This window comes from Coenobita brevimanus, chromosome 69 (assembly GCF_032717465.1).
Source record: "Coenobita brevimanus isolate Jiangsu-jjx chromosome 69, ASM3271746v2, whole genome shotgun sequence".
Classification (NCBI taxonomy): Eukaryota; Metazoa; Arthropoda; class Malacostraca; order Decapoda; family Coenobitidae; genus Coenobita; species Coenobita brevimanus.
Genome location: NC_137022.1, coordinates 1,779,366 through 1,806,840, shown reverse-complemented (window position 1 = coordinate 1,806,840; position 27,475 = coordinate 1,779,366). Strand labels below are relative to the sequence as shown.

Genomic DNA, 27,475 nt, shown 5'->3' with positions numbered 1-27,475 from the left:
GTAACAATCACAACAAAGATATGATAATAATAAAAGAGTGGATACTGAGGCTACAGCACATGAGATACATGAATATATCTACCATGATAAAAGTATAAAAAGAACTAATAAGAATTAATACTAAAATATATAAAAGTCTGGTTTTGTTTATTTTGATTCTACGAAGAAATTGCTTCCTCAGTTATTGTGTAGTATTTAACAAAGCAAGCACTACATCTGTAAATATATGCTTTTCAGGATTAACTTTCATTTATATATTTTATAAACTTCTTATCCTAAAGTAAGCGTCATATATTGGCACAGAAGGGAGGCTGACTGACCCTTTGACAAGTGATAACATTCAAACCAATGCCCACACACATATTTATGTACTGTAGAGTATACACATTAATAACTTTCTTTGAACCATTTTCTTGACCCTACGTTGTCCAGCTAAGATGGATTTGGAGGTAATTACTGGTACAACAGTTTGGCAAGAGAGAAATGTCAGCGTTACTTCCGATATCTTACAATGAATTCATTTGCAGGGCTGCGGTTATAATATGATTAACATTAGAGTGTGTGCCATTGTAATCAATTTACCTATACTCACTGACTTTGCTTTTATGCATAAAAAATACAAACTACTCACTATACACTGATCCCAGTGGCATCTTAGGTGGGAGATCTTTACTATTTTATGTTGGTTTAGCCATTAAAGCTATAATCTGAAGATCTGCCTAACTGATGGGATACTCAGTAGTTTCTGAACCCTTTGAGTAACATGCATTTAACAATTTACAAAATATTGTCTGTAAAAATAACAGCTTGGAAAGTGACTACAACATTACTATAAAGTTTGTCATTATGAGAGTTTCCAAGGACTGGCAACATCTCTGCAGATGCTAGTAGGATATGCAGGTCATTTAATGGATCAGACACATTTTACCCACGTGATGAGCATTAAAACATTATGTTGGCATATTATGCATATTTGCACCATCATTATAACATACACAGTTCCCCAGATGCCCATAACGTAGTAATAACATTTCCAGGCAAAATTTTTCTCTGTACTGTGAACTCCAAACACAGTCAATTCTTAAAGTGACACAGATTCTGGATTTAGGTTAATATATACAAATAGCCAATTCAAATTTACAATCACTCTCACACCCATGTTCCACGGCCACAGTGACTGTCTCCACCTGGTAAACCTTAGAGCAGTTATAAGTAGTTTGGATTGGTACAGTGAGATGATAACCAATTTACCTGTGGCAGTGTGGTGCATCTGGTGGGTGTGGGGGTGTCTTCTGAACAATGCCCATGACAACAAGCATTAGGGTTTAGGTTGTAACACATTCTATACAGCACAGGAGCCTTCACAACAACTCTTCCTTAGTTACTGATTTTGTCCATTACACCTTAATATTGTTTTGTATGCAATTTATACAGCTTTAATATCAACAGATTCTACATCAACAACATACAAGAGACTATTGAGGTGCAACATGCTGAATATATCACTAGGGAAGAAGTGGGGTGAAATCTTCAAGATACTGTACTTAGAATACAACCCTCTGAGTCACCTGCAATACAATATCTCAGCGTTGTGAGCACGGGTTTCCACTCTGTACCGCAGATGGAAATATATGGACCGAAGCAGAAGCAAGATTAAATGGAGAATTATAAGCTCCTTCTCTCACCTCTTACATCTGGTACCCCTGTTTCATTATCTTCTCTCTCTCTAACTACCTCTTTTATCTTTTCCCTACTGTTTATGTCCTTCCTCACCCCCATATCACTGATTCATCACCTCTTTCACTGCTGACGTCTTTCATCTTTCTCCTCCTACCCCTTGTTTCTTGCCTTCTTCACCCTCTGTTTCACTATTTTATTTTCCTACCACTGAATTCCATCTTCCTTCCTCCTGTTTCTTCTCTTCCTCACCCCATACCTCACTAACGTATCATCTTTCTCAATGTCAACCTCCTTCATCTTTTGTCTCCTACTTCCTGTTTGTGGCCTTCATCATCCTCTGTTTCATTATCATCTCTCACCACTGACCTCTCATCTTTTCTGTTCTGTTCCTTGCCTTCCTTCCTCCCCTAACTCACTTATTTATCATGTCGCAACAGACTTCCTTCATTTTTTTTTCCTTGTAACTTCTATTCTTACCTTCCTCACCCCTCCCCTCTCTCACCTCCTCCTGGCCAGACAACGGAGCCTTGCAAATCTGAGAGAATCCTTGGGGCACTTAGGGGCACCTCTGGCCAGCCCCACGTCCCCCCGTCATTTGCGCATGAAGGAGAACAGCCCCCTCTTGCGGTGGGCACCCGGCGCCATCAGCATTGGCACCTGGTTGTGATGGGTGATGTGGATCTGCAAAGACCATTTTAATTCTTTACTGAACAAGTGATCACTTATGGATTTTATTATGTGCTAGTACATCAATTTTATTCATCTGGGGCGTAGCTCTGCCAGGTAGCTAAATGAATAACCTCTTCACTATCTACCTATCCATTACCAGATGCCTTGATCCCATAAGGACAAATATGGCTGACAGAAGCTCAGGAGGACTGTGACACCCATGGAGCCAAGGTCAGAGTATGTCATTTACAGGCTGTGAAAGTCTGTAGGGCTAGGCACCATAAGCACAAGGGTCAACCTGGTAAAAGCCTAGTATATAGAAAACATCAGCTGTACCAGAGCCAGCCTCAATACAGGGATTCATTATGAGGAAGCATGGAATCATTTATTTGAGTGTGTTGATTTTCCAACCTGAAGGTGAAGTGCAGTAGGACCCAGAAATAAAGTGAAAACTGAGAGAAGTACCAGCTATGGACCATACACTCATTTACACAGCATTCAGGTCTTGTGAATTCTGATTTCATTTTACAAACTTAACCTCATCAGTGTATATTACTGTATTTTTTTTTTTATAGATGTACAGTGATCCCTTGGTTATTGTGCATAACTGGTACTGTGCCTTATGCCTGATAACGAAATTGCACTGTAACAAAAGCACAGAACCTTGGGATTTATCCTGATTGGTACCAGACACCCCACATGTAAACCCAAAATTTCCCTTTTACAACAATTCAGACCCACTAAATACATACATACTGTTAGAGTCAGCACCAGCAACACACAGGCTTGATTAATATAACAGAAAATTATGAAAAGGGGACAATAAGGAAGGTGTGGCTCAATCGGTTGAGAGGTGGCCTGCCATTCTAACGGACCCAGGTTCAAATCCCAGCTGGGAACAGTTTAAGGATTTGAATTTCATTAAATCAGGCTTTACTGATCTGCCAGAAGACCCGCCGACATGTCGTAAAAATACCACCGCTAATACCAATACACCAGTCCTGTATGAGACAGCCCTAGCATGTATTCAATATGGATGGTGGGTGTTAACACCGAAGTGGTGACATGTAGAGGTGTATGGTATGTAGGTGGACTGCTGGGCCTTGATAGCAGGCTGTGAAGCCTATGCCCAGAGTTGGACACATTTAAAAAAAAAAAAAAAAAACAGACACTTGAGATGGGCTTGAGGTGAGGGGTTCGGAGGCTAGGGAGTGAGATGGAGAGTTAGTGGTCTCCACCACATGGGATTAACTCCTTGAGTAGGGACTCATCTTTGAATCCCTGAAAGCAATCAGAAACCACAGATTGTACACCAGAAATCAGCTCAGGTGTGCGATAACGATGTTTTTTAGCCGAAAAATGTGCGATAACAGCAGGAATTGGAATACAGATATTCATCTTGCAGGGTAACAAAAACTGCTATAACCAAGTGTGTGATAACCAAGGGATCACTACTTCAGATACTGTACACCTGCTACACAGGGTCAATCCATCCAGTATTATGCTAAAAAAGGATGACACAGACTCATCATATGTTTCTCCACATGTGCTTAATCCAAGTCAACTCCCTGGCTTCATCAGTGTACATACAAGGTCTGTCCAAAACGAAACCATACTTTTTAACTAACGCTCCAGCTGCCTGCCATAGCGTGACTGCAAACAGAGAACTGTGTAGTGGCGACTTTGAACTTAGTATGACACCAGTTGCATCATGCTACGTCACTTAGTCAAGAAGGTACATGCACTTGTATGAAAGTGTATTTAGTGCACTTGGCAGTTTGTTGCAAGCTGAATGAAGAAGGAGTTTGATAAGCATTGTGTCTGAGAGAAAGCCTGTTTCAAATTTGGAAAAACTTTTATAGAGGCTTTTCAAATGTTGCAACATGCTTAAAGGGAGGATTGTTTGAGCTGTGCGCAGTGTCACAAGTGGTTCTAGCAGTTCAAATCAGGAAGACTTTCCAGCAAAGACAGTCCTAAATCTGGACAGCCTTCCATGTCAAAAGACAATGATCACGTTGAGAAAGTGCATGTTGTGATCCGTGAAAATGTCACCTGACTGTCCATGAAGCTTCCAAAGAAGAAGGCATCTGTAAAGTTTCATGCCACATGATTTTAACTGAAAAACTGAAGATGCATTGTACTGCTGCAAAATCTGTGTTGCATCTGCTGACAGATGAGCAAAAAAAAGAACTGTGTCACAGTCAGTCAGGAACTGTCTGATTGTTCAAATGCTGATACTCTGAAAAATATCATAACAGGTGATGAAACATAGGTTTATGGTTACAACGTTGAAACAAAAAGGCAGTCATCATCACAGGTTGGAACATCGTTATGAAAAAAAAAAAGAAGAAAAAAAAAAAAACAGTCATTCAAATGTGGAGGTGGTACTGATTGTCCTTTTATACTGGAAGAGTGTCATTCATCATGAGTTTGTTCCATGTGGTCTGACACTCAATAATGAGTTTTACTTGGACGTCTTGAAGCATTTAAGGCAGGCAGTTCGAAGGAAGAGACCTGTGGTGTGGACAAATAAAACTGGATGCTGTACCATGACAATGCACCTGCTCATACGTTGCTCCTTATCTGTGGCTTTTTGACGAAGCACGAGATGATTTTGCTCCTCCAGCCACCCTACTCCAGATTTGGCTCCTGCAGACTTATTTATTTATTTATTTTTCCCAAGTTTGAGTTCACCCTAAAAGGTCCCCAGTTTTCAGACAACAGAAAAGATTAAAGAAAACTTGCCAAGTGCACCAAACACATGTCTGTCCAATCATGTGTACCTTGATGCATAAGTGATGTGGCCTGATGCAGCTAATGTTTGACTGGAGTTCAAAGTTGCCACTATACAGAGCCCCCATCACGATCATGCTATGCTGGCTAGTTGGTACACTGTTTAAAATGTTTGGTTTCTTTTTGAAGACCTCGAATCTCACTTTTTCATGAACATATTTGACATAATCCTTTCACCTTCTTCTTGGCCTACCATGCCTTCTACCACCTTCTGTCTTGCTCATTTATACTCAGTCTTTCTATATCCATTCTTACCATATGATCACAACATGTATGCACACACTTTTCTGAGAGTCCAGACCTCTGCTGGAATTTACATTAACAGAAAAATGCTTGAGAAGCATAAGGGGTCCTGAAGTACCTGTGGGTCTGGGCAAGATGCTCCTGCTGAGATGCATCATGTGTACACCTGGCCACAAGAACAAAATAACAAATAGGGCTCAGTGCATGGGAACCTAGCTATGAGAAACACTAGGGAAGCCTATGTCATATGGCTCTGTAGTTGGAACACCAGGAATGCACCACACACATAGTGCTCAACACACCAAGGGACACTGATGTGCAATGGAAGAACTAAACTGAAAAGTTATGCTACAACCCACTATATCAAAGCTGCAGCCTGCATGGTTGCTAGCCTGTATCAAATAAACTTACATTCTGTTCGCTTTAACTGTGCCTAAAACTGCCATTTTTCCACCTTGAATGCTGGCCTATAACAAGAGATTGTCAACATGGTGGTAGTCATGAAAAGGCACTATTGGAAGGATGCACTGCCACAGTAGAGTGCTCCCTCCTTTAATGCGGGTAATTTACAGTGGCCACAAGCCACAGTAAATTTTTCCTCATTATCGGATGGTTTTAGTGAATCAATCACTCTGTTCAACATTTCTATCAGTTCCTCTCACCGTGCATGGGGGCTGGCACCAGGGCTCGCCATCAATCTGCATGGGGAACTTCTTTCTGGTGCGGATGACAACAGAGGAACACTGAGCCAGCCGCCGCCCAGATCCTCGCAGACCCGTCCTCACTTGACCCATATGCAGGCAGTTCTCCAGGCCTATCACCTCTATCAGCTTGTCTCCAATGTCTAAAAGGACAGAAATGGACAGCATGCATCATCACCATCATCATCATGATCTCCTTTTCCCATCTGAGGTTGAGTGGGACAGGTTCAGAAAGCAAGGAGAGAGAAAATAAACATACACTCCTGCTGCATTCAGAAGCACATGAAATCAGCTAACAAAATGGTAATGGAATCAGTAACAGCCAATAATATGACCTCCTTCAAGGTGTAGGGACATGAGACTAGGCTACTGTACTCCAGCAACATTAAGGGTACATACCAATCAGCCTACTTCCCTTGGTGGCATTACGTGGTCAAAAATATCTAGTTAGTGCTTGGAAAGGGAATCTATGCGAGACTGTCACTCCAACTCGGGGATTCTAATCACTAGACCACAGCAACTCACTTAAAGTCCTCAATAATTTCAGGTAAAATGCTGCTTGAAGTGTAACAACTTTAACTGCGATGTTTTTGGTTAGAGAGAGAGAGGCCAAACACTTGTGCTCCCAGATATAAAAATTCATCCATCACATTCAGATCTGTCACTTCCCCAGCCTAAGGTGCTTCATTTTGAATATTTAGTATACATTTTCTCTTACACATGCTTCACCACCAGTATCACACTCTCAGGCACTGTAATCCTTTCCTTTTTTTTTTTATGCGTGTGCGTGTACACCACCAACACCAATCGTTTACTAATGTTTGTCACAATTATTCCCGTTCATTAGTCTTTCAGAAGGTGAAAAAATGTACACCACCAAAACCAATCATGTTTACTAACACTCTGCTACCATCATTCCCTTTCATCAGTCTTTCAAAACTGAAGGAATGAGAGTAATATAATTTCCTCCCTGCTACAAACACCAACACCAGTTAAACCTTTCCTCTTTTCCTTTGGCAAATAACCGGCCTGATATAACTCACTCATCTCTACAAACACACTGTTTCTCCAACTCACTGCTGGTCCTCACCTTGTATGGCTGTACTGAGATCTGCTGAGGTGAAAGAGGAAGTAGATAGTTCTCTCTCACGGTCTTTTTTCTTGCGGCCCTTGGTGGTCTTGTGTCGCTTCTTAAGAGTGTTGTCTCCCCACATGTTTGAGCCTCCATGAGTGTAGGGGATGTTCAGCACTGCAATGCCTTGGAGGGAAGGCCCATTCGAGAGGTCCAGGGAGACACCATCGCACTTTGAGGGTATCCGGAAGTTTAGTGTCAAGAGTGGTGAGGGGTTGGAGTTACAAGAATGCAGAGATACAACTGAGAGGTGCTGGTGTTGTGTGGGTGTAAGAATCATGCAAGAGGTGTGGGTGCTGTGCTGTGAAAGAGCAAACATTCATGTGGGTGCAGGAATCATGTGTGAGGTGTTAATGCTGTGAGAGGGCAAGGAATCATGTGAGGGTGCAAGAATCATGCGAGAGGTGTTGGTGCTGTGAGACAGGAAGGAATCATGTGAGAGGTGCTGGTGTTATGAGAGTGCAAGGTATCATGTGAGAGGTGCTGGTGTTGTTGAGGGTGCAAGGAATCATGAGAGGTGTTAGTGTTGCATGGGTGCAAGAATCATATGAGAAGGACTGGAGTTGTAAGAGAGCATGGAATCTATGATGGTGGTGACAGAGTGGAAGAAAACACGTAAGAGGTACTGGGTGCTGGTGTTGCATGTGGAGTGAAAAGTAGCCAAGGATGAAAAGATAGTCAAGGATTTTCAGAAGGTGATTGAGGGACTGGCATATTATAAAATTGTAAAACTTACTTGCTGTTAGCAAAGGAGTGGAAGGAAAGGGCATGAGTGTTAGAAGAGGGAAGTCTGATTATCAATGGAAGACATACTGAGTGTTACAGAACAGGTATCACATAATCTCAAATGTGCAAAGACTAGGACTCTGGTGAGATATACCGGGTGAAATGGCAAGATGGAAAGCAAAATGAAGGCAGTGTCTTAACACATCAAAAGGGAGCACAATAAGAAAGAACACATGGAAGTGGGATCACAGAATGTAAAAGTTCAATTGTAATGTGAACAGCTAACACACAACATCATATATACAGAAATAATACCACATTAATTCAGGCATTTCACTCCTTTTGTTATCTAAATGCATTAATGAGTTGACTGAGAATGCATGCAGTGTGACAGTCATGATCTTAGTTCTAATTTTGAGTTATTTCTAGCTTTGTCTATAGTGAAAGTGCTATATAAACAAATCAAGTTCAAAACATGAAGTATATGCTGTGATTGCTGTATTTAAATCCCTTCATCCTTCACATACATTGCCAAATTTTTGTCTTTTAAGGAACACTGTGGAAAACCATGCCCATGCCTGATGGGATTTATATTACTGGGTAAAGGAGTGGTAAGTACCCTGAAATTTTTGTCAAATCATCAAGTTCTGTTTGGGAAAATTGAAAGCACACTACCATGTGATGAGTACTGTTACTGAAGAACTGGGCAAGAAAAGTTAATTTACAATCTGAATAACCTATAAGTAGATTAAAAACATTATAAATTACATGTATCACGCTACGTATGTTATCCAAGCAGCTACTGTCAATCAACTGCACAGAGGTTAACAAAAAATAACATAATGCAAATGGACATTCACCATAACATCAATATCCTCATGGAGGTTCTTGCAGGAAGCAGCAAATGTCTCTGAGGTAGCATATTCAAAGTACCAAAGTTTGTTTTTCATGCGGCTGTTGAACTTCTCAGGATTTTTCTCTCGCTCCAAATGGAACTTGACACAGATGGCAGCATCCTGGAAGGTAGTAATTAGTGCAATGTTAGAAGTGAACTATAACCACCAATATAATTATTATGGTGTTTGACAGAAGTTTACCTTTCAGCACTATAATTACTGTACAAGAAGGAAATTCACAATGTTTCTTAAAGTAAATCAACTGGTAGGAAGGCTAATAAGAGAAGCAACACCAGCAGGAAGAATTAATATACCGGCTTATGCACCTCTGAAGTTCAACATTATCTAGTACTGTAGGCCTAAAGTGTGACATTACATAAGAAACATTTGCTGTGCAGTAAACATAATGATAATAAATATGGTCCAGTAAACTAACCACGCCTATACTGAAGTAGTTGTTGACAATGTTGTATGGGATGCGGTCGGCCACCTCACCCTCACAGTCTTGTGTGTTGGTTTGCTCTGACACCTCAATGTGCCACCGATCCATCATCACCACAGACGACTTTTCGATTTTCTATGAAAGAAGAGACCGCACTGACCATTAACATCAGTATTTATAAAGAAGTAAATCATAAAGGAATTGGCACCCTTTTTACACTATGGCAGTATGCGGAATCTCTTTTTCTGACAAATGTATGTGATGTGAATCCATGAGGAAATATACAAACAGAATCACAGAATCTTGACTCCATCTCATTGGACTATCCATGTTCACAGATTTTTATTTTCTTTAACAATGTACTTTTCTCGTATCTACCAGAAATAGTCAATCCACTGACTATCAGACTAAAAAAAGGGGCACCCACCCATTATCATGAGTTCCTCCATACATAATTCATCCAACTATCTCAATCTCACTATTTTCCCAGCCTCATCACCTTCCGTACCTTGCATTCTCACACACTCATTTACTATCTATCTATCTATTTATTGCCAGACACCTCAATCCCGTTTGGGGTGGCCACAAACAAATCGCCTCCACGTTGCCCTGTCCCAAGCCATTTCACTGCCCTGCTCCCAACTCACACCCCCCTCTCTCATATACCTCTCCACCCCTATCTCATCCTCAGCCTCCCCCTCCCTCTTCCCCCCTCCACCTCACTCGCATACACTCTCTTCGTCAGTCTCTCACTCTCCATCCTCTCCACATGGCCAAACCACCTCAGTGTGTTCCTCATAACGCTTCCTATCACATCCACATCCACACCACAACGCTCCTTTATATCCTCATTCGTCAGCCTCTCTCTCCATGTGACTCCACAGGCTCCTCTTAAATAACTCATTTCCACTGCTCTCACTCTTGACTTGTGTCCTTCCAACAACGTCCAAGCTTCATTTCCATACGTTAGAGTTGGTATCACAATACTGTCATGTGGTAACTTTTTCACTTCCATGCTCACTTCCCTGTTTCTTATCACTGCTTTCAAAGAACCAGCAACCTTTCTTCCCTGCTGTACCCTTTCAAGCACTTCACCCTCCAAACCACCATCCTTACTCATCACACTACCCAAGTACTTAAACGTACTCACATTTTCCAATTCCTCACCATCCAACCTCGCTGTACATTCACTGACTTCACCTCTCTCAAAGACCATCACTTTACTCTTCCCTACATTCACCTTTAGATTCCGTTTCTTACACACTCTCCCAAATTCATCCACCATGCCTTGCAGCTCCCCTTTGTCTTCACTCAACAACACAGTATCATCTGCAAACAACAGTACAGGGAGTTTCCAAACACTATCCTCTCTCACCAGGGCCACTCCAACATCCACTACCCTACCTTGTACCTCTTTTATTACCCCATCCATGTACAGATTGAACAATCATGGAGACATGACACATCCCTGTTTCAACCCAACCTTCAAAGAGAAAAATTCACTTAGTTCACCATATACACGCACTGCAGCCTTAGCACCATCATACATTCTCTTCACAGCATTCAACAACTTCCCATTTACTCCATATATTCTTAATACTTTCCACAATCCTTGTCTATCCACCCTGTCATATGCTTTCTCCAAATCCATCAAAGCCGCATACAACTTCTTTCCCTTCTCTAGAAACTTTTCCACTAAAGATCTAAGAATGAATATCTGATCTACACAACCTCTTCCCTTCCTAAACTGATGAATCTGAGTAACAATGACCTTCACTCTTATGCCACTGGGTCTTTTTTTCTCCATCAATGAATCATTTACTCGCTCATCTTTCCTACTCCATATCCAGTTCAATTCAACACATTTGTAGGGGATTTCACAACTGTAGCTGAAATCAGGTCTACTGAGGGAATGAAAGTAATTCTGTTGTGGATCACGATGAAGGAGACGTTTGGTAAGTTTAGGCCAGGACTGTTGGGATTCCTGCTATAGAACCAAATAAAATGTTTACATCGGGAAGTGATAGGCTTCTTCATCTTATTCTGCTCAACCGAGTCTGACCGAACATCATCAGTCATCTATTGGTCGGTGGTTCTGGTCTGGTGGTTCTGGATGCGAGATACCAGACAAACTCAACAGAGAAGCATATGCATTCGTTTTATAACGCTTTTCAGTACTGAAGACTTGGTATGGTGGTCCCATTCTGAAGCACTTTCCTGTGTTACCTATTTATGTAGTCCCATTAAACTGCTCTGCCCCACTAAGCAAAGTAAAATACAGTACAGTACATAGAAATTCAATATAAACTTTTACTTTCAGAATTATCAAGTCAGAATCCATAGTCTTCGTTAAAAGTCCACAGAGTTTTCTAAATATCAAAAATTTCTCCATATAACTTGTGGTGTAAACTGTGGGAATCTGGCAAATCAGCTTTATAGGTAACAATACAACTTTAACTGGTACCGTAATTTTTCTTTAACGTGGACATAAATTCCTTCAATCTGATGACATATTTTTCCATTACATCTTGCTGTCTCTAGATGATTGTATTCAGGTTAAGGAGACTTTTCACACCGGAGAGGTTCAATATGTCCTTAATCAACCACTTTCATACTACACATCCCTCGTAAAACTGATTTAAATCTGATGTAACTTGCTAAAATAAAGTATGAAATGTATTACGTGACATGACAAGCTGACAGGAATGAAAACTAACAAAAAAAAAAGTTTCTTAAGGGCTTGTGGTACGTTACACAGTCTGCCACAACTCCCTGTCACCGCCATACATCTTTCTATCACTGCACCTTTAGTATTTTGTGGAGACTCTCACCCTCGTAGCCACCACCCCACCTCAGACAGCGAGCCAGGTCATTACCAGTGCCCAGGGGGATGATGCCCACACTTGGCACTTGGGTCCACTGCACTTTATCTGTCAGTGAGAAGACATGCATCAATTCAGTATGTTTTCTTTGTATCATACCCTGGCACAGCACACAACCAACACAACAGAAATAATAGCAACACTGAATGATGGCATCACTAGAATGCTGGATATATGATCTGGGCTGGTCAGTGCTGCTTTAACAATGTACAACACTGGTGCTTTATTCTGACTCATAAAACATATAACATAGGGTCACCTAATGTTGGCTCTCCATGCCGCTTAATCTCTGGCAGTTTCCCTACTCAATCCCTTATCCCTAATGTCACACTGTGACATCTTCCCAGGTCTATTTCAGTCTGCCTCTCAAAACCCTACCCCTGACATTCACACTTCTCACTTTCCAAATGCAACTGTCATCTCTCATCCTCTCCACATGTCCACACCATCTCAATCTGCCTCTCCTCATCACATCATCAACACACTCCAGTCCCATCCATGCTCTCAACTCTTCCACTGTTAACCTGGTCCCCCCAGGCCTCGCATTCAAGGACACACTACACATGTATTGTACCTACTGGTTCTACCTCTATCCCTACCACAATACTGTCTCTACCTCTATCCCTACCACAATACTGTCTCTACCTCTACCATATTACTGTCTCTGCCCCTACCACAATACTGTCTCTATCTCTACCATAATACAGTACTGTCTCTACCACAATACTGTCACTGCCCCTATCATAATACAGCACTGTCTCTACCCCTACTGTAATGACCGGAATGAAACTTCAATAAATTAATCAATGGTCTGACAGAGATTCGGTCTCAGGCCCTCATGTTTGATATGCGTGCACTATACCACTGAGCCAAAGAGAGGTTCCCTCTTTGCCTCTAAGCAATGTGGGCTTTTACAGACCCCATTACATCACCCTTTTCTCCCCTTGGTGATTAGTTTGGTGAGTTTCAAACACAGTAGCGTAGCATCGAAGGCCACCACTGGAACCACTGCAGACCACACTGGACAGCTCATCTACGGGATGTAAGGACTAGGACGCTGTCAGCTAACCAACAACATTATTGCCCTCTAAGCCTCGCTTTACATCCCACACCGCTGCCAACCAACATAATAACCAAAATGAAACCTAACAAACTAATCACTGGTCTGACCGAGATCCAACTGCAGGCCCTCGCACTTCACAGGCACGCATGTTACCACTGAGCCAAACAGAGGATCCCTGCTTTGCCACTAAGCGAGGCGGGCATTTTTATAGACCCCATTACAAGACCACAATACTGTCCCTACACCTATCACGTTACTGTCTCTGCCTCTACCACGAAACTGTCTCTACCCTTACTACAATAGTGTCTATACCGCAATACTGTACCTCTGCACACAATACCTTGTACCTATTACCCACACCACTAACATAACACTGCCCACCTACGCCCATACCCCTCCCCTGACATACCCATCTGCTCCAGGATCCACCCGATGGTTCCGTCGCCGCCACACACAATCACCCGCATGTTGGGCACATCTTTGAAGAGCTGGAGGCCTGCCTGTGGACCTTCCTTGGCCAAGTTGTACACCTGCCGTGGGTTCAGCAGGTACTGGTGTTGAAGATAAATTTAGAGCTGGTTAAGAGCTTGTCAGAATACACACCAACATTAAATGAATACTGTATCTGTCACAACTGAAGCTAAAACAACAGGGAGGGAAAGGAACAACCAAATGAAAATCAAGAGCAATATGGCATTCATAAGTACTGGGGGTAACTACACTGCTACCACAACCCTTTGTTAAGGTTGACTCTGGCAATAGATAGATAGATAGATAGACTTTGGAGGGAGACAGGTATTGGCAACAAGAAATACTGGTATTTAATCAGTCACTTTCAGTACTTATATTTCTGTTTCCAAAGTCATCCAATACAGTATGCTCTATTCTCCAAAGTACCGTACCCACACCTAAGATGCACAGATAAGTATGCAAGCAGAACAGTAGGAACATCATTTGGTTAACCTGCAGTACATGATGTTGTGTTACCCAGGAAGTAGAAGTTTCATTGCTGGATTTTTCATAAAGAACATACAGGACCAAAGCTTGTCAGAAAAGATATCCTGCCTGCATACTACATCAGCTGCATGAAATGTGTGAAGTTTGTTTTCTATTCATATAATACATGCATGTAGAGGGAGTTTAAAGAAATACACATCATATCCAGTACATGATGTGGGTATAACTTTCAGGATCAAATGAAGGTCTACAAGTGGTGATACACACTGCACAGTTACCTGGAACTTCCTGAGTATCCTGGCCCCCTGCCGCCCGCCACTCTTAGGGTTGACGAACACTGCCAGAGGGTGGGTCCCAGGGAGGGGAGTGATTTGGAAGGACATGGGGGTGGAGAGCTGTTGGAGGGAGGAGGAAGGACACACTCATCATGCGACCTCAGTCATGGGGTGGTGTGCAGTGCTGGCTGGCTAAAGGGAGGTTGGTCTGGTGCAAACACAGCCTCACGTCAAATGCTGTATTGCGGAAATTACTAGCCATGCACTCTAACTACAAGAGTGTATAAAGACTGTAAATAAAATACAAGATGGTAAAGTTCATATTAAAATACAATGGTCTTCACTGTGGTAAAAAAAAGAATAAAGAACAAGAAGTCATGAGTAAAATATAAACTCACTAAGCTAATACGAAACTCAGGTTATATACAAGATGAAATACTGTACTAGATAACAGAGATCAGCAAAAGTTTCTGAAACCTATAACAGCCAAAAAAACTATAGCAATGTACACTCACTCTGCTCATAGACACCAGACAAGCAAGTTAACTTTTTGAGCAGGGCTGTGATATCTTGCTGCTCGGAATACTCTTTTATTTTCAGTTATCTATTCAGTGTTCCTACAACAAGGGAGACACTCAAGAAGAAATAATGTGAATGAATGCAAGTGATGGATGGGAACAGTGAGAGTTGTACCTATGTCACTAATAAAACCTCAATGAGAAACAAAGATGGAATCAGAAATACACTGGGAAAAGAAGGGTCAAAGGAAGTACAAAAATGGCAAGAAAGTGAGCACTGGGTGGCACTTTATAATCAAGAGTTAATACACAGATGATGGGAAGTGCAGACACGACTGCACTTTAATGCTACAATACTGATTGATCTGAAATACGTATGACTGGGTTCAGATACATATTAAACTACAACATAAGAAAACCTACATCAGCTATATAGGAATAGGACTATTAAAAAAAGAGAGAGAGAGAGAGAGAGGGGGGGAGGGCGAAGAAATACTGTACATTACAGAGTCAAAGGTGTTTGTACAAAACCCACAAAAGGCCATAGTACTGGAACTGATGGGACAGTTTGAAGGTATAGACAATCCACCAAGTTTTGCAAAAATTTCTGAAGAACAACAGAGCCCACTCAGTCTGGACTAAGTAGAAGACAAAGTCAGCCCATATTAACCAATTTTCAGACTAAACTAGGTTCTAGAGAAAGTCTAGTAATATCGCCATTTACAGTATCTGGAGTCGGAATGCAGGATCACCTGTGTGCTACCTTCCTATGCTTCCAAGCCTTGCCCCATGTTTCATGTTTCATATCACAGTATGTGGTGTGTACGCAGGTGCTGTTCTGACAACTGGGGGAGGCGGTGGCTTAATTGGTAGAGAGGTGGCCTGCGGTCCCGTAGGACCCAGGTTCAAATCCCCGCTGGGGCAGGGAACAGTTTAAGGATTTGAATTTCATGTAAAGCAGACTTTACTGATCTACCAGAAGACCCGCCGACATGTCATAAAAATACCCCCGCTAATACCAATACACCAGTCCTGTATGAGACAGCCCTAGCATGTATTCAATATGGACGGTGGGTGTTAGAGCCGAAGTGGTGACATGCAGAGGTGTATGATATGTGGGAGGACTACTGGGCCTTGGGAGCAGGCTGTGAAGCCTATGCCTAGAGTCGAGCACATAAAAAAAAAAAAAAAAAAAAAAAATACGCCAATGTGTATTGTAAAATTAATAAGAACTAAGACTTTATGTGGTGTTTATTTTGCATTACTGTAAAACCACACATAGAAGAAAAAGTAATTTACAGTACTATATTACAAATGAAAACTTTACCTCAAGACATTGTTTACAAGACTTTGCATGTCTCACTTGCCTCACAACAGCACACATGTACACATCACTGACTAAACTCACATGTCACATGACATGAATGCCAGTTATGTGCATGAACACTGATATTCAAAACAATATACAGTATTATGTTACAGGTTACTGATTTCAGCAAGCTACAGTTTTTTAAATTTTGCAAACATGCTGGTAAGCAGGTATGGTACAGAGTACTGGGTCAGCTCACATTAAGTGGGCTTCCAGACAAAATGAGTCTGGATTAAGTGGGTTTTACTATATTGTATGTTGTTACTGTTATTAGTGTTGTGGCCTTAGACTCATCTGGACATGAACCCAGTGGACTGTAGACTGACATTTCAATTCTTCTGCAGTCCACCACTGTCTTTTCAGGGATAAGAGGAAGTTGAGGGACTTCTGTATAACCAGACAGCAGAGTTGCCTGGTTATAACAGAGCCACTGAAAGAAGCCATCCTTTCCCAGCACCTGAAACATGTGATAATGACTGTCTGACCGTGCAGTATTGTTGCAGGCGGGCTGATCACATCTAACCACTGCAGGTGTCCCATAAACGATGGTAAAAAATTAGGGGTTTGCTTACATCTCTGCACATTCAGTTTCAATAATACATCTGTATGTCCTCTGCTGCACCTTTGGGCTATAAATATGGAAAAAACCACAAAATTTGTCTGAGGACCTGCAATTTTTAAAGTTATTGCTTATGTAATGCCACTCAGGGATGAGTGAGGCTGGTCACTCTCATCTTAGTGTCAGGACCAACGTGCCTAGCCCCAGGCTTCTATATTCTCATGGGGCAACGTACGATTGGATGATGGATGGATGGATTTAATGCAACTATTAAAACTTGTTTTAAATGCCTGATTATAATGGAAAGGTTTCTGGATAATTAGATGAATTTATGGATTACAGACCCTCCTCATAGACTGCAATAATTAATATAATGGAAGAAGATGCAAAAACATTCTCTAATGCTATTATTTATTGTCATAAAATGAATTAAACATGAGGATGGTTTCTATAACAATGTTTCTTGGAGACTTTATCATAATATGTAGTAAATAAAAATTTTCATGAACTGTGTTACCAGATCAGTAAAAAATAGCAAGCCTCAAGAGTATTAACGATAAATTAGCGGTGCATATACTTACCATACATAATCTAGTGGAGATAAGCTCATAATCATCATAACTCATTTTTCTATGCTCACGTGGTGTGGAAAGATCTATAGCAAGACCCTTGTTGATTTCATGTGGGACATGAATCAGATTAAGAAGGCTCAAGAAACAGTCCTCTTCCCATTCTGCACTGCAAGAATGTGATGTTTCTTGCATGCTACATGTTGGGTATTAGTAAGACCAACATCCCTATGTCAATACAAGCATCGCTGTTCCAACTCTGTCTTCATTCAGTTACAGTCTCATTCTGCAATACGCAGGAACTGCATGAACAGTATTTTTACTTTTTTCCCTTTATAGGTGGGAGTATTTAAAGAATCTGCCTGCTTCACTTTTCAGCCTTATCTAATTCTATCATGAAAAAATGCAAGGCCTAAGTTCTGAATTCACTCAAAGTGAGCGAATTTTTAAGCACTCTGAGGATAAAGGCTCACAGCCATCTTACAAAAGTGCCAAGGTGTCCTAAATGCTGATGAGAGGACTCATCCCAGACACAAGAAAGCTGATTAGAGGATGTATTGCTTCTTGTGTCCAATTTTCATTATATGAGGCATGTGATCCTTTCTTCACACATACAGAAGTGAGGCTATCCCTCTCTGTAACCACCACTGGCATTTTCAGGGGTCAGGAGACTCTTCTCAGACCTAAAAAGGCTAAAGACAGTGTTTACAGTTGTGCCAAATGCCTAAAAGGAAGGAAACCTCACCTAAGGCTTAGAGTAAAATGTCTATACTCTATACAGTATTTGGAACTACCCTATGGCTGGGTGGATCCCACCAACTGATGACATGGCTAGAAGAGGATGACCATGATGGTATACATTTTCATTAGAAAACTTACTGTATGCTTTTGAGTTACCACAAGGTGATGGGAAGATAATGAAGAACATTGCTTTTCAGTCAGGGCAACAAAGCATTGGGTGTCTTCATTTCTCTCAGTATGACAGGAAATGGGATTTAGTCCCTGAAAGCTTTGTTTTCATGTTTTCATTCACTAAAGACACCAATACATGAAATCCCAAATGATAAATAGTGGGTAACCATGCGTGGAACTGAGGTGCCCTCAGAATTCTCAACCTGCTGGAGAAACAGAAACCCGTATCCCCACAACTGTTTTATGTCATCAGTGTAAAATAAATCAGTATAGTGAGTGGCTTGTGTTGCTTTTGACCTCAACTAAACCCTTTCTGATGGATTCTGAAAATTTGGGTGTAATGCTGTGAGCTAATAATCATTATCATACAACCACAGTTTACATATCAGAGAGGTAACAACATACCCCAAAGTGCAATGAGCAAGAAGCAGGCTTCACAGGCATTTACTATACATACATATCATGGAAGATTGGACTGAACATCTGGCAACAATAACACCATACCCCTGTATATGGGAACTCATACCTTAACAATGGGTGTGGTAACACTGTTCCAAGTGACAAGGTCAGGGAGAACATGGAACATGGAAAGGTACCATAGGTACAAAAATATATACAGTACATTCATAGTATAACATCAGATAATACTGTACTACATACAGGGGACTCCATTCATTCCCCAAATGCTGTCTGAGCACATGGATCAATTCACTGGTGTGTACAGTTTATTCACAGCAACACTATGGCTGTCCGTGACCTTTCCTCACCACAGCCCATAACTTCAAAAGAAAGGGAACTTCATTTAGAACTAAAGTCAAACTGGGGAGAGTTTGTCTTATATATACACTATTAGTTTAAAAACAAAGTGCAGGAAGCAGTTCCCCCACATGAAGATGTCACCCTGCCAGGCCAACTAAGGTCTTGCCTGTGGGGATGCACAGCAGTAGGGGAGTTTGGTCATCCTCCAAGCAGAAGACACAGTCACTGTCACTGATACACCTCATTCTGCATTGACAGCGCTGCCTTAACAAGGCTCCCCCTTCAGCACCCAAAATTTAAGCTGCCCAGACTCTCTGCCTATATGAGTGTCGCTGACTGAGTTCACCCAGCTAGGCTAGAGCACAACACCACCCAGTCTTCCTGTGCTACCAGCTTGTATGGGTTAGGTGGAGTCATAGACGATACACGCCCCACTTGTAGATTACACCCACATGACATACACAATGGAGCACTGTGCAGCACATGATGCATTCAGACACAGGGATAACATCACTGGCACAGGCAATATATAGGAAAATTCCATACTGGCAGCAGATCATCTGCTCTCAACCGATGTGTTTAATCAAACACTGAGGTTAAGCAAAAACAACAACAACAACAACAATATTAGTAGGTCTGAATTCTATGACTATTATATTGCAAAAAACACTGGCATCAATCAGTCTCACTGCAGTACAAGACTGGGTTAACCACTTATGGAATTAAGAGCTGGCACGTTGGTTGATGGTGGCCATTCTTGTGTTGTGCTCCATGATAAACTATTATTATTTATTTTTTAATGAATATGTTGGCATTTCAGCCTAGCCCCAGTTACTTAAGCTCCTGCTGGGTCAAAGAGGGACTGAATGATGGATAGATGGACTGATGTCTGCCCAGAACCTCACATCCACAATTTTATCAGTGGATATGTGAAAATACAATGTTAAAGTGCCTGTGTACTTCTGGGTGTCCTATGGCTTCAAGATGCCCTCTGGAGCAGCCCCCTGAACCAAGTGCATCAGCTATATATTGACAACTACAAAGAAGGCTGCTGCCACTGTACAGTGGACAAGAAAAGGTTCCAGCTCTCGGGCTGGGGTGGAACGCTCTAGATAATGTGAGGTGGTACCGCCTATGAAGAGGGTGTAGAGGAAGACACAAGATTTTCAAGCTGGCAGTATCTAAGGGGCAGAACACAGGTGTTTATAATCATTCTTATGGAAGAAGCTGCAGCTGGATGTAAACTGGAGTGTTTAGACGATGGGAAAACTAGAAGGTTTTAGTGTCATCTAACAGATGGACCTCAGTTATGCACATCTCACTGGTGATGACAGTGAGGATCACTGTCTTCTGCTACAGTATTAGTCTTGGTGAATAATAATAATAATAATAATAATAATAATAATTACAATAATAATAATAATAATAACAATAAAAATAATAACAATAATAATAATAAAAATAATAATAATAATAATAATAATAATAATAATAATAATAATGATAATAATAATAATAATAATAATAAAAATAATAATGGAGACATATAAACATTACAGAAAAAATATCATTAGGAAGAGAAAAAACTATAGTGTTAAGCAAAAATGTGATGGGAGTAATTAATACAATTTATTTTCACAGATGGTGAAAAGCACTTGAAGCAACTACACTAATACTAGAGTACCGTACTGATACAGGAATATCTGTCATACTGTAAAATGACAGTAGGTATGTGGGATTATATTTATAATTCTCTCAGATGTCACGAGTCACTGAGAAAAGAATAACAGACAGAAGACAGAAGTAGTGGGATACTGTTACAAAATAGTAATACAGTACAAGCAGTCCTATAAACAAGTCCAGGACGTCTTCCAAAATGTCACAACTTCATCCATACAACTGGTACTGCACACTGGGAAAACTGGCAAATTAGTCTGCAAAGCAGCCAGCGAATTTTACATAATTATCAGCAGATTTAATGGCAAAAAAAAAAACATAAATAAGGGGAACTTATGTCCAGGACTTACTGTACTGAATTCTGATTAATACTACATTACAGCAGTATGATGTATAATGGCACAGAAAGGACAAGGATGGTAGAGGAAGGTAGGGAGGGAGGGTATGTGGGTGAGGAAGAATTTTTTTCAATGAGAGGAAGATGGAACCAAAGACTAGAAGCCTGCAAGATTCTTCCCGTCAAGAAAAAATAAATGCATGATAACAGTGAGCCAAATTCATGATCCATTCATTTTGAGATGCCTGGACACACTGCGTTTAAATGGCTAGAGGTGATAGGCAGTAGGAAATACAGGCTGAGGAAGACAATTCCAGAGCTGACCTGTTGCATACATGAAGGACTGGGAATAATGGTTAACTCCTGTATTAGGGAGTTGGGCAGAGAGGGGATGAGAGTTTGCTGCTAGATGGGTGCTAAATGCCTGCTGTAGTGGCGAAGGGATGCAAGCCAACAGTTTAAAGGAGCAGTGACCACTGAGGTAGCCTTAGAAAGAAGATAAAGATGCAACAGTGTGACGAAGAGACAGAGGCTGAAGGGAACCAGTAAAAGGAGGAGAAATAATGAGATGAAAAGCCTCTGACTCCACTTTGTTGAGATGTGTTGCATGTGGGGAGCCTCCCCATACATGAGAGTTGTACTCTACACAGGGACAAATAAAACCTGTGTATAAAGTCAACAATTGTGCAGGGGTAAAGAAGGTTCAGAGTTGGCTAAGCATACCTAATCTCCTGGAAGCAGATTTTACATGAGAAGTAATATGATACACCCAAGATAAATCCTGAGAGAATGAAACTCCAAGTATGTTCAAGACAGGTCGAAAGATGTAACAACTGAGTTTTTGATGCATTAAAACCAAGATTACTTTCACTCCAACCAGATATGAGCCAAGACAGACATTACGTGTGCCATAACCTCATCCGTTGTTTGTTGAAGTAGCTGTTGAGATCGACACTGTGAGAAGCGAATGGAAAGGTGAAGGGTGGAATCAGCAGCGTATGAGTAGATTGGGTTAGACATACAGCTTTGGTCACTGATGAATAAAGGAAAGACAGCTGGCAATAGGACAGAGCCCTGAGGAACACCACTACTGACAGCTCTAGGAGAAGAATGATGGCCTTCTACAACAGCAGCTACCAAACAACCAGAAAGGAAGCTGGAGATGAAGGCACAGATAGAAGGACAGAAACCATAAGAGGGCAGTTTGGAAATTAAAGGTTTATGCAAGACTTGATCAGAAACCTTTTCAATGTCAAGTGCAATGGCAAAGCCTTTGCCATAAGCCCAAAAGGAGGATGACCAGGAGTCTGAAAAGAAGGTGAGAAGCAGAGCATCCCTGGCAGAACCCATGCTGACAATTGGAAAGAAGGTTGTGATAGGAAAGGTGCTTTAAAATGTTTTTTGTTAAGAACAGACTTAAAAACTTAAGAAATACAGGATGTTAATGTAACTGGGCGACTGTTAGAGAGCTGGGAATGGTCACCCTTCTTTGGGACAGGCTGAATAATAGCAAACTTCCAGCAAGAAGGAAAGGTTCAAGTTGACACACAAAGGTGAGTTTACCTAGACAGGGTGTAAGCACAGAAGCACAATTCTTGAAGACAACAGGAGGGACTCCATCAGGCCCATATGCCTTGATAGCAATCAGGCCAATGAAGGCAGAAAAAACATCACTTGAATAAATCTTAATGTCAACCATGGGGAACCAAGAGAAGGGAAATGATGGAGGAACACCACCAGAATCATCTATGGTGAAATTGGAGGAGAAAGTCTGGGTGGTGAGTTCTGCTTTATCAGCAGAAGAAACAGCTACAAAGCCATCAAAGTGGAAAACAGGAGGGATGAATGATGACGTACAGTTGTTAGAAATGCTTTGGCAAGGTGCTAGAAGTAACGGAATCTGAGTCAGAGATCAGAACATTTAGTACAAATGAAATTATTTTTAACAGAACAAAGAACAGATCTGCATGGTTCCAGCCAGAGATATAAAAGAGATGAGATTCAGGGGTGGGATATCTCCATTACCTTTTGTAGGCCTTCTCCTTGTTGTGGACAGTATTAGAACAGGCGTGATTAAACCAAGGATTTTTTGCACTTGTCACAGGATAAGAGAATGGAATGTATGCCTCCATGCCTGAGAGAATAACTTCTGTAATGCACAAGGCACACTCACATGGCTCTTGGCCATGAAGCAATACTCATTCGAGGAAAAATCCAAGAAGTATGGCCTGAGGGCCTCCCAATCAGCAGCTTCAAAGTGCCACAGCTGCTGCTTCTTGGGAGGGTCCACAGGCCGTACTGGAATGATAGGACAGGCTAAAGTGATAAGGTTGTGATTGGAGGAGCCCAATGGAGAGAAAAGGTTAACAGTGTAAGTAGACGGCTTAGCTGCAGGAAAAGGTCAAGTATGTTGAGGCTCTCTCCAAGATGGTCAGGGATACAGGCAGGGGGCTGTACAAGCTGCTCTAGGTCATTAAGGATAGAAAAGATGGAGATTTCAGAGAACAGAGCAATTGATAGGATGTGTTCCATCTTAGAAGTAAGACAGTCAAAGAATTTTTCATTGTCAGTAAAATTAGGGGCTAAGTAAAGAGCACAGATATATTTAGTTAGAGACTGACAGGAAAGCTGAAGCCAGAGGGTAAAGAATTCAGAAGATTCAATTTCATGAATGTTGTTGCATACATATACACAGCCACCTTTGGCTTTGAAACAGGTATAAAGAAAGGAGGAAGATACAGAGAAGGGTTTGCTATCAGCTGCCTAAGATGAGTCTAAGTGACGATGAGAAGATAAGGGTCAGAAGAAGAGAAGTGGTGTTCAACAGAGAAAAAATTAGAGCAAAGGCCAATAATGTTGCAGAAATGAACAAGAAATGAATCAGACAGTGGTTCCAAGCATCTATTTTGACCGTCGCTGGGAGCGGGGCAAGTGGTGGGGGATTTTACGTTACCCCCCCCTCCAGGGACTCTGAGGCTGGGAGGTGAGATGCCATTTTTTAAAATTTAGAATAGGAAATGTGGGGTGTAATGTGCATGTAGTTTGGTGTTAACAGTTAGGGGTAATTGTTGAGGAGAGAATGCTGGCCTACTCTTTGTGTTACTAAACACTGACAAAATTCAGCAAGTGGGAATGGTCAGAAGCTAGTCCTGAAGGCTGATGATACTGAAGCTCCAACTCTCCCTGTCATCAGCTTTCCATCCACCCTGGGAGTACTGCCCTGTTCAACTGGTGCTATAGTGTACTCCTTGGTAATGGGTGTGGGTGAGGAAGGGAGGTTGTGGGGGATGAGGGAGAAGAGGGGAGAAGGAAGAGTGAGGGGATGAGGGAAGAAGGGAGGGTGTTGGAATGAGGGAAAGAGGGAGGGTGTGAGAGAGGAAAGAAGGGTGAGGGTGTGAGGGAGGGGGGATGTGGGAGTCAAGGAGAGAGGGACAGTATGGGAGTGAGAATGTGGGAGTTAGGGAAGGAGCAATGGGGGGTATGGGAGTGAAAGGGAGGAGAGATGAAGGAAAAGAAGGATATGGAAGTGAAGGGGAGGGGGAGATGAAGGGAAAGGAAGGTATGGGGGGGGGAAGAGATGAACGAAAGGAGGGGAGGGAGGGCTGAAGGTAAGGAGGTGTGTTGGTATACGATAATAATGTACCGAGCAGATGAGAATGGCATATGGATAAGAAACGACAAAGAGGGCGTGTCATGACTCACGGTGCCTTCAGACAGACTGCCTGGGGTGGACTCTGAGCGGTGGAGATCCTTCTTCTCCTTGGATATGGACCTCTGGCGGTCAAGGACTATTGGACAGATGGCAGTGGGTGGCAGCACATGTACCCGATGTTCCCCAAATGTACATTCTGTTTTGACCTGCGCCGCACACCTGTTGTGTAGCTGTCAAGTGAAGATATATAAAACTGAGGTGAACAATTCTACTTTCATCAGTATTCACACTACTGTATTGTATTTCAATTTTCTGTGTTTCTATTATGTATCTTACTGTAATACTGTATACTCACTGTACATATATCTATGATGTGTTTATTTTACCTAAGATGAATCCAAATAATGGCTGGCGTTATGACAGATATAAACCTCATAATAGGTCTTACTATACAATGAAATGTGAACTTTTGTGAAAGGTACTGCAGGTTGGTTCTCAGGCCTGATTATGCTTCTGAAATATATTCAAGCGAAGTATGAGCAATGCAGGTCACTATGGCTGCAAAATTAGCAAAGCATGTCACTGCAGATACAAAATTAGACAATAGCAAAATTTAATGATTATCACATTTTTTTCTCCAAATTTACGATCTTCTTGTGGAAAGGTGCATTTTTTACCATTGTCACAATAAAAAATGGAAACTTCACGATCATTTCCTATTTGAAAAGCAGCAACAAAGTTATAATTAGCACTTTCATTTTTTAACTTAGGCCACGTCCAGGGGAATGACTGAGAAATGCTAAATCGTGGCCAAAGGGTTAAATTAGACTGTTAAGCTAGGTTCAATTAAGGTAAGTTACAAAAGATTAAACTGGGTATGTTAAGGCTGGATGAAATTGAGATGGGTTAGTTTGGGGGCCAAAAAATGTGAAAGTGTGGCCATGTAGGGGTCAGCCAAGCCAAGCCACACGTGTAAGCATTCGGTCAGGCAGCTGCACTGTCCTTATATACTGAACTATATTCATCACGAGTGGAGCTCCCTTCCATATGAATAAGATTTTAAAAATACAAAAATAAATCATAGTTTTTGATAATGGTTGTTAAAGTTTTGCAAATTTTAAATGAAAATAAATGACTTTCCATTCAAAGGATTATGATGGTTTATAAATCACAATAAAGGAAACAAATGTACTTTTGAATAGTAGAAATTATTTATAATGAGGAAATTTTCTGCTTAACAAGATTGGCAGGACTGACTGATTTGTCCCTGTGGAAGGAAACTCCCTGTGTGAGAACAGTGTCTGGTAAGCTCAAAGATCCTTCTTAAATTAAGGGTTTACTGCAAGGTGGCAAATCTTACATCTGAAATATAATTTTGTTGGTTTCTGAATAAAAAATTTATTTACTGAATATATATGTGGAGAGGGTGAAGAATGAGAGACTGACTAGAAGAGTGTATGTGAGTGAGGTAGAAGGGGAGAGGAGGTGGAGTGAGACACCAAAGATCAGATGGAGGGATGGAGTGGACAGATGTATGAGAGGGGTGTGTGAGTTGGAAGGAAGAAAGCAAAAAAAAAAAAAAAAAAAAAAAAAAAAGCAGACAGGACAAAGTGGAGGCAATTTGTTTATGGCCACTTCTTACAGGATTAAAGGTTCTGCAACAGACAGATAGACTGATTGACATTGGAATATAATTACACAAGCAGCTCTGACACTGATTACCAGTACTTACATCACAAGGCAATATCAAAAAGAAGGACATTTTTAGGCTATACAAAAAAGTGTATCACCCCTTTTGGGATCTAAAGGTGTTAGGGTTGGCTGCATTTAGGGTAGATATCAACCTAGAGTGGAAAAGATTACTCCCTGTCCTTCATTTATGCAACAGGTCAGCTCTGGAACAGTCTCCCTCTGTCTGTATTTCCTACTTCCTATGATCTCCAGTCTTTCAACCGCAGTGTGTCCAGGGATCACGAAATGAATGGATCTTGAATTTGGCTCTCTTTTCTACTGTTTTTGTTTTGTTTCTTGGAAGGAACGTTTTGCAGGCTCAGCCTTTGGTTCCTTCTTCCTCGCAATTAAAAAAAAAAAAAAAAAGCAAACTGTCTTATGCTCACCCTGAGATGACACCAGCAGCAGTGGAGTCCTGTGATGCCGTTGTAGCTCTTTATGGTCTTCTTACAGCGCGAACACTTGCCGGGACAGTTGCCCTCCACCCAGTGATGCAGCATGGACTGGGGTGTGCGTTTGCTCTTCACATAGGTGGCGATGCAGGAGGCCGGTGCACGCTGGACGCAACGTTCATGTACTGTGTATTTACAAACTGTACAAGAGGAGAAAGAAGTAAGGATCATCATCATCACCATTATCACCACCACCTTCATCAGCATCATCACATTTCCACTTTCATCATGATCATAATCGTTATAACCATCATCATTATCATCAAGAAACAGCAACCAGAGAGCAAAAGGGAGAATAAGGAGCAGAGTGCCCGGTAAAAATGGGTCACACATCCATCCACTCAAAATGTCCCTAAAGTCCTTTGCTCCACCTCACATGCCAAATGATCCACACAGAACTGTTTCATAATGCCCATGGGATACAACCATGCTGGATAGGTATCAGGGGTTAAAAAGATAAATAAAAAATAAAAGATAAAAA

The 27,475-nt window shown here is 41.4% G+C and overlaps 1 protein-coding gene across 1 annotated transcript in view; it reads right to left on the bottom strand.

Annotated features, from left to right (window-relative positions):
* Positions 1 to 2,271: 2,271 nt before the first annotated feature.
* Positions 2,272 to 27,475, bottom strand: part of Dgk (diacyl glycerol kinase 1) — a 63,505-nt gene continuing 38,301 nt past the window's right edge. The window contains exons 11-20 of the mRNA XM_080277434.1: positions 26,929 to 27,134; positions 24,862 to 25,041; positions 14,463 to 14,579; positions 13,637 to 13,778; positions 12,088 to 12,212; positions 9,277 to 9,417; positions 8,805 to 8,960; positions 7,177 to 7,390; positions 6,048 to 6,229; positions 2,272 to 2,361 (exon numbers count right to left, since the gene is read on the bottom strand). Coding sequence (XP_080133560.1) covers positions 2,272 to 2,361; positions 6,048 to 6,229; positions 7,177 to 7,390; positions 8,805 to 8,960; positions 9,277 to 9,417; positions 12,088 to 12,212; positions 13,637 to 13,778; positions 14,463 to 14,579; positions 24,862 to 25,041; positions 26,929 to 27,134 — 1,553 coding nt within the window. The remainder of the gene's footprint in view (positions 2,362 to 6,047; positions 6,230 to 7,176; positions 7,391 to 8,804; positions 8,961 to 9,276; positions 9,418 to 12,087; positions 12,213 to 13,636; positions 13,779 to 14,462; positions 14,580 to 24,861; positions 25,042 to 26,928; positions 27,135 to 27,475) is intronic.